This window comes from Copadichromis virginalis, linkage group LG12, assembly GCF_057382275.1.
Source record: "Copadichromis virginalis isolate Kocher_CV1m ecotype Utaka linkage group LG12, C_Virginalis_male_GT1.1, whole genome shotgun sequence".
In the NCBI taxonomy this organism is placed as follows: domain Eukaryota; kingdom Metazoa; phylum Chordata; class Actinopteri; order Cichliformes; family Cichlidae; genus Copadichromis; species Copadichromis virginalis.
The window spans coordinates 33,756,186-33,768,519 of record NC_140629.1 but is presented as its reverse complement, the minus strand read 5'-3'; the positions used below and the strand labels follow the sequence as shown (position 1 = coordinate 33,768,519).

General features: G+C 38.3%; 1 protein-coding gene across 1 annotated transcript; it reads left to right on the top strand.

The window, feature by feature from the left end:
- Positions 1–1,534: 1,534 nt before the first annotated feature.
- nipsnap1 (nipsnap homolog 1 (C. elegans)) lies at positions 1,535–11,254 on the top strand. Its single transcript, XM_085476189.1, has 10 exons — positions 1,535–1,694; positions 3,977–4,104; positions 4,719–4,764; positions 5,106–5,200; positions 5,521–5,591; positions 5,878–6,018; positions 8,812–8,843; positions 8,964–9,058; positions 10,043–10,126; positions 10,674–11,254. The coding sequence occupies exons 1-10, from the start codon at positions 1,648–1,650 to the stop codon at positions 10,736–10,738; spliced, it is 804 nt and encodes a 267-aa protein (XP_085332315.1). The 5' UTR covers positions 1,535–1,647; the 3' UTR covers positions 10,739–11,254.
- The last annotated feature ends 1,080 nt before the right edge of the window (positions 11,255–12,334 follow it).

The window sequence follows — 12,334 nt, the reverse complement described above, 5'->3', positions numbered from 1 at the left end:
ATAAAATGATTTTGAAATCAGTCGAACTATTGCATATGTGATAAACACTTACTGGCACAACTTCACCTCCTTCCAAAGTACATGGAAAGGAGCAATAGTCTAGAGATTGAAGCTTTCGTTGGGGGTCACAGACAGAAACCCATAAATAATAAAGTTGTTCTTCATACAACAAGTTGCTACAGGAGTTTCAACCTCTTTACAGTTTGTTAGGTGCACCTGTTCAGTTGCTACACTTAGCTATGTAGACATGGTCAAGATGACCTGGTGAGAATCAAACCAACCAACAGGATGAAAAAGAATGGGGATTTAAGTGTTTTTGAACGTGGTATGGTTGTTGGTGCCAGACAGACTAGAAACTACACTGGAACTTTCTGTATAACCTAAGGATTTCAGAAAGAATGGTCAGGAAAAAGAGAAAACGTCTCATGAGCATCAGTTCTCTTGGGGGAAAAAACATAAAACTGAGCTATGCAGAAGAGCGTCTAAGAATTGCATAACAAGTTAAACCTTATGGACTACAGCAGCAGATGACCTCACCAGATGCCACTCCTGAAAACACAAAACTAAACCCCAAAATTGAACTAAAGATCAGAAAAACATTGTCTGGTCTGAGAGTGTGGCATATGCAACATGAAAGCAATCCTGCCTTATATCAACGGTTCAGGCTGGTGGCAGTGTTGTGGAAGATCTGGACCCCTTATTTCCAAATGAGCACCAGCTGGTGGAAAAGACTCCCAAAAACCACACGGGCTATTGTTGCTGACCATGTTCATGCATTTATGTAGGGTGACCATATTTTGATTTCCAAAAAAGAGGACACTTGGCCCAGTCACGAAGAACTTTAAGAATACTGTTTGCTTAAAGAAAACTTTAACATATTTAAACGATGCCTTCTCTGTGCTGTTATGTGAATGGTGAAATAAAAAATGTCATATAGGCTTTTACAAGTCAACAAGTGCAAAAAAAGTGGAGGGTTGGTCATCCTAATTTATGACCACAGTGTACCCATCTTCTGATGGCTGCTTCTAGCAGAACAATGTAAAATATTACAAACTTTATATAATCTCAAACTGGTTTCTTGAACATGATAGTGACTTCACTGTACTCAAAAGGCTTCTACAATCACCACATCTCAATCCAGAGCACCTTTGAGACTTGGGGGATCAGTAGGTCCACATTACCCATGTGCAGCCGATAAATCTGCAGCAACTGTGTGATACCGTCAAGGTGTACCAAACAAAGTGGCTGGTGTAATGTATATTTCATTTTTAATAATCCTGAAATACAGGGAAGATAAGTACCTCTATAATTATTAACTTGTGACTATAGTTTTATTGTATGCGTTTAGTTCTTCATTTAAACGCATATATCATTTAAAGCACAACATACGCTGATCTACTGGATATTAGATAAAACACTGATCTTTTGGATTAAAAACGTAGCGTGTGACGTAGGATCAACTAATTGGGTCTGATCGATTGTGCATGTGCACTGGCTCGCTCTTTCACGTGCGTTTTTCAGTCTGTGGCTAGCTGACTCAGTAGCTTTAACGTGACTAGCGGTCACATCACACACACACACAGAGGTAAACATTAACCAGCACAAGTTGTTTGCGTGTTAAAGAAACTTTTTGCTGGAAAGAAGAACATGGCGACAACTAGGTCTGTTCAGGCTAAAGGATATTTGCTGTACAGGTAAGCTATTGCTGTCAATCTGCACGGAACCAGCAGGTAAACCAGTTTTTGCAGACATAGGAAAACTCGTGGACCCATTTAAATAAATGAATTGTTAAAGCAGCAAATGGCAAACGGTTAAACATTATTTTTCGCAATTCAATATCTTTTATGTTTTCAGACATATTGCATATGGATATATTGTATCTCTACATTATGTTCCTATGATACGTTTATGTTTTTCAAACATGGTTTGATCACTTGGAGGACCTCTGAACTTTGTCCTGTCTGAACTTTTTTGCCTCTATAGGGTTACGTAACCACCACTAGGATAACTGGGTCCCAACAAACTGAACATGGGGCCGATAGCATGTTGTGTATGACACGTACTCATCTGAGAGTAGGATGATCAGATGTCTCTGTTTATGTTGGACAGCACAGCTCTCCCCTTTTCTTTTCTTTTTCTTTTTAATCCATTGTCCCACACATTGAGCCAGTGCCCCACTGAGAAATCCTAAGCTTTGCTGATTTTGGTAAATATGGTGGAAAGTACCTCAAAGAAAATAAAGTGACAGTTTATTCTGGTAAATACAGTTTTTGTCTGGATGCAATTTTGGATTTTTTTTTTTTTTATAAACAAGGGAAAATATAGCGTGTTGTGACACACCATCTGTGTGTCATAATTGGCTAAAATGGTCAGATATTGCTCAAAAACTTAAGCTAACCTATGAATATCATCCCTATTGAAATCCAGTGATCATTACCAGATAGAACAGCAGCTAAATAGCTATTGAAATAAAAGAGAACACAGGAGTATATAAAGCACGAGACGTAAGACCAAACTTCAGCTTTAATCCTCTATTGTATTTACTTAGAACGAAGTAGGAAAGTTTGCATTTAAATATAATTTATTCAGCGTATACATGCTAAAAGCTAAGCTGGTAACCTACACACTTGATTGCATGTTTAAATTGTTTAAGTTTCCCCAACATTGCTGGCATGCCCCACATTGTCTCACACAAACACAATGTTTTTACCACATGTAGTTTTGTGGGATTGGTCAACTTATCTTTAGCATATGATTTAAATATTTCATTTAACATTATAATTGGATTTCCTTTTATTCTTGGCCATTTTTCAGCCTTATCCATCAAAACTTTGTGGCTACTAACAATTTTCTACCTTAGGTAACACACCTCCACAAGACCCATGATGACGGCCTTTCATCAGAACCATTCAATAACAGCCAGATTTTAGAAATGATCTGTCCTGCGGCATTGATTTTAGAGCCAATGAAAATGTTGTCTCACTATGTGGGATGGGGAACAAGGGATGAAAATGTTGTGCAGTTCCACACAAAGTGGGTCAACGGGTTACCATATTTTTTTGGGCCTCCATCCAGTACGCATTTGCTCCGTCACTGACTGAAATGTTATTCAGAAAACAAGTCTTTGGCTTATTATATGCTTTGTTATTGTTGATAGGGTGCCATGGGAAATGCATTTTTAATTATAGCTTCCAATTAAAGCCATTGGCCCATGGGGTTATTAAAAGAAACGTCCCACTGACCTTGAAAGTTTTAGGACTTTAGAATGACAAAACAAAGCAAAAGACTCAGCAGATGACTTTGCAAGTACTAACTTGAAACATAATATGGCTTCCTAATCCATTAGTGGGGATACACCAGCCATACAGTATGAGGCAAATCCAGGATTTGAGGTTAATGTGACATTGTATTAAAATTGGGAGTTTTAAAAAGAATTACAAAGGTCCCTGAATTTCAAATGTAGCTGACTTTAAGTATGTTTGTCAATTTTACTGTCACTTTTCTTAATGAAACTGCTGTTTTACTGTTTGGAATAATTCATATCACCTGTACTTCTCTTCTTTTCATTGGAACACCTTCTAAAAGTACAGCTTTAACACTTGACAGATTGAAGTTTTACTTCTCTGCTATGTGGGGCAAGAAACGGCTAGGTTAATATTCAAATACCATTTGGAGCCTCTTGGATAGTTCCAATAGTTGTAAAGTGAATAATATTCCCCCTTTATCCACTCCAGAGTGGGTGAAATAAAAAAGTTTTATGGTTGAAGACACAAGCTGTAGCATTCAGCCCACTCACTCATACAGTATGCATATTTTTCATATCAAAGAATATTAGCATGACTATCTTTTAGTCCATATGTCATGCACATCTCCATGTTCCTTTTTAAGTTTTTCTTTTTTATATTGACAACTTCTGGGTTTTTATGTTTTTGCTCCGAGCTTTTGTGAAACTTTCTTTCATCTTGTTTCTGTGTAGGAGGTTTTCAGAGAGCAGCGACAAAGGCTGGTTCCGATCCTTATTTGTGCACAAAGTCGATGCCAGGAAAGATGCTCACTCCAACCTGCTTTCAAAGAAGGAGACCAGCAACTTGTATAAGATTCAATGTAGGCCTACACCTTTTTACTTACATAAAAGCAAGGGTTTAGTTTCTTTAAGTGTTGGGTTACAGAACGCCAAAGACAAGTGCCTGCGATACACTTACATCACATTATTGTGACATGGATCCTGTATATGTCTCAAAAGTGAAATAAATCATTTAAATGGAAGGCCATATGACCTCAGAGAAAACTGAAAACAACATGAGAGATGAAAATGGGGCTCCTCTGCAACAGCTTATGCATACACAAAACACTGTCAGCAACAAGTAATTCTAAGATAAGATGATGTCTCATGCCTGTAAACTTTAGTGACATCTGAACAATTTGTCTGGTTTTCTTTTAGTCTGCAGAGGTAACTGTTTCTGTCTCTCAAACAGAAATCTATCATTCTCTCGGGGCTTTGATCTTTTGTGTTGCGTACATCACACCGCACAGGGATTTCAATTTGAACACTCTATCAGCCGTTGCCTATAACCTATTGCAAGTGAATCAGTTTTGTATATCAAGTCTTTGCTGAATCGGAGTGTGAAATTACTTTGTTGAAGAATTTGAATGTTGCTTTTATTTTTTTAAATGCATCCATTTCTGATAGGTTTCTCTCTGCCTTTTTTCTTTTTCAGTTCATGACGTCAAACCAGAATGCCTAGAAGCATACAACAGTCTGGAGTATGTACTGATACATTTGAAATATTTCCTGCATCTCTGTCAGTCAAGTTACGTTTTCAGTGCTTTACTTTCTTTGGATTTCTTTCAGCAGTGCAATAGATAAGTGTGCTGGACTAATTAATCAAGATATGGTCTGAACAAAGTTAAAATCAGATGAGCTTCATGATATAAATGTATTTAAAAAATGAAGTGAAGATACAGCTGAGTTTATATCTTGGATGGATTTTTATGCTTCCTGACTGCCCTCTAGTTGGTTTTTAAGCTAAAGTGAGAGCATTTCCAAACAGCATACACCTTCATTAACTTGTATTTTATTTTTTATTTTTTTTTGCTGGCTTTAGGGCTGAAGTGCAGAAAAGACTTCACGAGGACCAGGACTACCCGTGTGAGGTAGTTGGAAGCTGGAATACCTGGTATGGAGAACAAGATCAGGCTGGTAAGCAGTAAATGCAAAAAGACACCTTTGACTGATCACTGCTGCTTTCTTCTATCAAGTTCCCATAAAACACAATTTCAGTGGCTGACTTTTTGCAAAGCTTTGCAGACGGATGCTACCTGATGACTCACAACCAGCACTTCACCTTCTGCATATATGATAAATTAACGTGATCATTTAAGTGTATTTTATACATAAAAAGCAGTCAGTAACTATAAAAAGTAATTGCATGGTGATGGAGGTTCTTTATCTCTTAGTTGTGTGGGTGGCATCAGACCTTATGCAGTGCTACAGTGACATCTGCTGTTGTTTTTCTGCAGTGCATCTGTGGCGATACAGAGGAGGCTACCCAGCTTTGACTGATTGTCTGCAGAAGTTGAGAGCTAACAAGGCATGCTGTGACCTTTTTAAACGTCTCTTATTCAGTCAACATTGCATACAATACATACAAGGCCTTTGATTTTCCAGGGGAAAATTGCTTATTTTGTTGTTTTAATTTGTTGCGTTTTTTTTGTTTGCTTGTTTTTTTTAAGTAATAATTTTCTTTAAATGTTAATGTGTTGTTTCTGTGGAGAAAAGGCATTTCAGGGGTGCTGTTTTTTGTTTGTTTGATTTTTAAGATATAATATTAATATTCACTTTTTAGTGTTATAAACAAACATTTTATCCCTTTTTAGGAGTACTTAGAGTTTCGGAAGGAACGGGCCAAAATGTTGCTTTCAAGACGAAATGAACTTCTTCTGGAGTTCAGTTTCTGGAATGAACCCCTTCCCAGACAAGGACCAAACCTCTATGAAATGCGCACCTATTACCTTAAGGTATCTATTTATGCTACACATTTTTAAAATGCATAGCTTGAACATGTGTGACCAGTACAACATAAATACTGTTTGATTTGTAGGAAAACTAACAAAGCAGTCTGTTTCTGGGTTTCCCTAACGTCACTTTTATCTTCAGTAAGCAAGTGAGCCTCTTCAATTTTATTTTTATACGTAGTCTTCCATTTCAGAAGCTCAAAAGTAATTGGACAGTTCATTGACGAGCAGTTTTATGACCAGGTGAGGCCTGTTCCCATTTTACCCCAAAATAATGGGAGGATAAAAATGTAGAAAAGGAAAGACACAGCTCACCATCCAAATCATCCCATGTTGTCTGTCAAATATGGTGGGGGCAATTTTGCATATGGGCATGTAGGCCTGCTAAAGCATGCTTTTTATCTACTGAAGATAGAACTGAAGACGGAGAGACCCAGAAACAAGAAGCAAATGAAGGTGACAGCAGGAAAGGCCTGGCAGAACATGACATCTGCTCTTTAGATATACAGTGGGGCAAAAAAGTATTTAGTCAGCCACCGATTGTGCAAGTTCCCCCACTTAAAATGATGACAGAGGTCAGTAATTTGCACCAGAGGTACACTTCAACTGTGAGAGACAGAATGTGAAAAAAAATCCATGAATTCACATGATAGGATTTGTAAAGAATTTATTCGTAAATCAGGGTGGAAAATAAGTATTTGGTCAATAACAAAAATACAACTCAATACTTTGTAACATAACCTTTGTTGGCAATAACAGAGGTCAAACGTTTACTATAGGTCTTTACCAGGTTTGCACACACAGTAGCTGGTATTTTGGCCCATTCCTCCATGCAGATCTTCTCGAGAGCAGTGATGTTTTGGGGCTGTCGCCGAGCAACACGGACTTTCAACTCCCGCCACAGATTTTCTATGGGGTTGAGGTCTGGAGACTGGCTAGGCCACTCCAGGACTTTCAAATGCTTCTTACGGAGCCACTCCTTTGTTGCCCGGGCGGTGTGTTTTGGATCATTGTCATGTTGGAAGACCCAGCCTCGTTTCATCTTCAAAGTTCTCACTGATGGAAGGAGGTTTTGGCTCAAAATCTCACGATACATGGCCCCATTCATTCTGTCCTTAACACGGATCAGTCGTCCTGTCCCCTTGGCAGAAAAACAGCCCCATAGCATGATGTTTCCACCCCCATGCTTCACAGTAGGTATGGTGTTCTTGGGATGCAACTCAGTATTCTTCTTCCTCCAAACACGACGAGTTGAGTTTATACCAAAAAGTTCTACTTTGGTTTCATCTGACCACATGACATTCTCCCAATCCTCTGCTGTATCATCCATGTGCTCTCTGGCAAACTTCAGACGGGCCTGGACATGCACTGGCTTCAGCAGCGGAACACGTCTGGCACTGCAGGATTTGATTCCCTGCCGTTGTAGTGTGTTACTGATGGTGACCTTTGTTACTTTGGTCCCAGCTCTCTGCAGGTCATTCACCAGGTCCCCCCGTGTGGTTCTGGGATCTTTGCTCACCGTTCTCATGATCATTTTGACCCCACGGGATGAGATCTTGCGTGGAGCCCCAGATCGAGGGAGATTATCAGTGGTCTTGTATGTCTTCCATTTTCTGATGATTGCTCCCACAGTTGATTTTTTCACACCAAGCTGCTTGCCTATTGTAGATTCACTCTTCCCAGTCTGGTGCAGGTCTACAATACTTTTCCTGGTGTCCTTCGAAAGCTCTTTGGTCTTGGCCATGGCGGAGTTTGGAGTCTGACTGTTTGAGGCTGTGGACAGGTGTCTTTTATACAGATGATGAGTTCAAACAGGTGCCATTCATACAGGTAACGAGTGGGGGACAGAAAAGCTTCTTACAGAAGACGTTACAGGTCTGTGAGAGCCAGAGATTTTCCTTGTTTGAGGTGACCAAATACTTATTTTCCACCCTAATTTACGAATAAATTCTTTACAAATCCTACCATGTGAATTCCTGGATTTTTTTTTCACATTCTGTCTCTCACAGTTGAAGTGTACCTCTGGTGCAAATTACTGACCTCTGTCATCATTTTAAGTGGGGGAACTTGCACAATCGGTGGCTGACTAAATACTTTTTTGCCCCACTGTATCCTGATTACTTGATTTGAAATCTCCTGTGGTGATTTACAAAAGCAAAATTACAAAAAATATACACATCTGCATGTTGTATACTATTTTTAAGTGCATGGCAGGGTCCACATTTAGCAAAATCTAGATGTATTAGTGTACTGTTCATGTGCTGTTCAAACAGAAATAATATAACTTTGGTAATCCTGTATAACTGTCAGTGCAGTTTTTATAAATTTGTTACATAACTAGCATAGTTCTTATTCTCAATGTTTTCTTTCCATATTTTTCAGCTGCTTGTCTTGAACAAGTAATCCAATTCTCATCTGTTTGAAGTAGTCATATTTTTTTCACCTCTGGCCTATTCTGCAATTTTGCCTTTCCAAGGTTTCCTGCGTAATTTCAGCTCACTTATTCAGACCTGACTCACTGAATTGAAGAGTGTCACAAGTGGAGAGAAGTTCAAAAACAGCTATGATAAAAATCTGTTTACTCAGTGCTCCAGTTCTTCTTGCATGCAGGCTTGTGACACCCAGAGTTCTCTGATCAGTTAAAAAAAAAACAACAACAACAAAAAAAAAAAAAACGTAGCTATGAATAATAGATAAATAGTGCTTTCAGTCTTTCAGTTCTATGGAAATATGATGGTGGTAATGTCATAATCTAGTTTCAAACCTATTCTAATTAATATTATACTTGTGCTTCAGCCAGGAACCATGATTGAATGGGGCAATCGCTGGTGAGATACGTTGAATTTATTTAAACATATGTCATTTGTCTGAATCTCTTTCAGTGGAAGTGAAAATATCAGAAGTGTTTCAGTGATCTTTATACTAAATAAGATAATGTTTTGCAACAGGGCGAGGGCAATCAAACATAGACAAGAAAACAATGAGGCAGTAGGCGGTTTCTTCACACAGATTGGCCAACTCTATGTTGTTCATCACTTGTGGGGTGAGTAATTAAGCACTCTACACTTAGAACATACCAGTAAGATGAGGTGATTGACTGCTGTATGTAAAAATGTCTGACAAGTTTGGTCTGGCTGAATTTCAGCTAACTGAATGCTCCTGCATACATTCTGTATTCTAATGAATCACTAAAGTTCAGTGTGACGGTTCCAACATAAGCCCGGGTGTGTCAAACATCAACAAAGGATGATTTTACACTCGACATAACATTTGGACTTTTGATTGCATCTTGGAACAGGAAGCGAGTCAATCAAATTATTAAAGGTGTTTTAAGAGTGGTTGTCCATATTTTTAATATCATCTGAACTCTGGTTCAGATGATATTAAAAATATCAAGCCTCTGGGCTAGAATCATAAATTTCACAAATTTTTGAAGCCTGTATTATCTCAATGAAGTAAGGGCATTCAGACAAAGAGCTATGTCAGTGTGTTTCTTTAAAATGACAATAGCATGAGGAAATACTGAGACATATTGTTGTATTGCAAATATTTTCCATATGACATGTTTGGCTGTTTTATTCACTGACAGACAGAATGCACTAATACTTGAAATTCAAAACACACGGGAAGAAATATTTGGGTGGCTTTTTTTACGTTGATCAAATTGACCCATATGTGACCCACAAACTACATGTTCGTACCTGAAATGTGGTAGAACAAGAGATTCACATCATGTACTGCACGTGCAGCTGATGAATTTGCAGTAACAGTGCGATCCTATTATGTGAAAATGGATCGGAGTGTTTCCAGCACCTGGTTCAATCTGTGTAGTTAAGAATTGAGTTTTGATGGCAAAAGAGATTCGGCCTGATGTTAGCAAGGTTGCCAGTGAATGAAGTTGAACTAATGAAGTTGCCAGTGACTATAAATTTTATCCACACATAATGCGATGTAATGTGTGTGTGTGGTGGAGTTTTTTGCTTTGCTTTTTTCGTTGGAATTTTTTTTCTTTGCCGTCTTTTGATAGCTTACGAAAGCCTCCAGTCCCGAGAGGAGACAAGAAACTCTGCCTGGCGGAAAGAAGGATGGGACGGAAACGTGTATTATACAGGTAAGAAAGAAATGCTTCACCCAGATGCCTTAAAAACCCAATGTTCTTGTCAGGGCTTTATACCTCGCTGATTATTTTTACCTGCAATTATATTCAGCAAAGTTGAGACTCGTAGATCACCAAACTTTTTTAATCATAGATGCCTCCCAACAACTTTCTGCTGAAATGTTTAATGTGGTCTCTGTACTGGATCTGAAATTTGTATTTCTTTGAAGTAGGGCTAAAATAAACCTTCAATGTTTTCTTTAAATGTTTGCCACAAAATCAGAAAATTATATAATGCTGCCTCCCCTCCCCCATTGTTGTTATTGATGGAGATGACAGGATTGCAGTAATAATAATTTTTTTTTTTTAAAAATCGTAATTTATTGGCCATCCATGGTAATGAGACTTAAGCAGTATGAGCATCAAATTATAAAATGATACTGCCCAGCTTGAAGAATTTTAAGAGCTGTATGTTTGTTGTTTGCTTTCCTGTTTGTTTATTATTACAATTGTAATTTTCGGTATATCATTTTCTAACATGTGTCTTTCTGTCTGTCCTCAGTGCCTTTGTTGCAAAGTATGGAGTCAAGAATAATGATTCCAACTAAGAGTTCACCTTTACAATGAGAAAGCGACTGAGACTGCAAATAATTCAATGACCAAATTTTACTAATTGTAGTTTCCATTTCTTTTGTATGATCTGTGTTGTTACTAAAAGCATTGAAGTAAAACTTCTGATTCCATGTTTGTGATATTGCCAAAGTCAAAAGTAGTTGTACAATTTCCAAGCACATTCAGTATGAAGAACATGAAAAACCAAGATTTGCAGGGGTTTAGATAAAACACGTGAAGGGGGGAAAACACAAGAGAAAAGGTGTTTGTGCGTTACAGTGTTATTGAGGAATTTTTACCTTCTGATTTAGTGGAGTGAAGTGAGGTGTGTTTGCTCTGTTTTGATCATTAATTGATGTAACGGAACACATATTGGGGGTTTTGTTTGTTTTCTTTTCCACAATAAATTTTTTTATGATAGTACTATTAAATGTACATGAATGACTTAATGAATGAGATCATGCTAAGTTGCAACAGTGAATGTAAAACAACCATTTGATAAAAAAAATTTAAAAAGCCTGCCTCACTGATTGTACTTGAAAATTAAGTACATTTCAATTTTGCAGAATTGAAATCTACTTAAACAGAATTTTTTCTGTTTATGAAAGTAACAGCTGCAATTATTTGATAAATGAAAACTTTATCATATAAGATCAAATCAATAAAATATGAAGATAAGATCAATCAAGAAACTAGTCAGTGAGTTCACCTGTAGTCTATGGCCATTAAGGTCGCAAGAATTTTACTCAGAGGTCAGGTTCAACAAGCATTTCTTTATTGACCTTTGGGCAATGTTACAGACACAGAAATATCCTTTATTGCCCATACTTGGGAAATTCACATGTTTCAGCACCAAAGTGACAGGCGGATACAGATTCTCACAAAAGTAAAGAATATAAAATAAAAAAACAAGAAATGGAAAGCACAGGGCAAATTTACAATGTAAGAAAAAAAATACTGTATAGTTATTAAAAATATACCCAGGCTCAAATGTGCAGCTGAGTAGGATGGGTTTTTTTTTTCTTTTACAGAAGTACAAAAAGTGCTGTGAAAAGTGCTTAAAAACAACAAAGAGACACACTTTACAGGAAATTGAAAAACTGTGCAAATAACAGCAGTGATGCAAACAACTTATTGTGTTCATTGGGATCAGTGATGGATACAAAGTCTAACAACTGCTGGGAGGAAGGATCTGTGATAATGCTCCTTTGTGCAGCTAGGATGCAGCAGTCTGTCACTGAAGGAGCTCTCCAGTTCTGCAACAGATTCATACATGGGGTGGGAGACACTGCCCAAGATTGATTTATTTTGGCCAGAGTTCTTCTGCCTCCTACCACCTGCACTGGGTCAAGGGGGCATCCTAGAACAGAGCTGGTCTTCCTGATGAACTTATCAGGGCGATCGTCCGACTCTTGGGCGATCGTGGCTCAAGAGTTGGGCGTTCGTCTTGTAATCGGAAGGTTGCCGGTTCGAGCCCCGGCTCCGACAGTCTCGGTCATTGTGTCCTTGGGCGAGACACTTCACCCGTTGCCTACTGGTGGTGGTCAGAGGGCCCGGTGGCGCCAGTGTCCGGCAGCCTCGCCTCTGTTAGTGCGGCTACATGTAGCTTGC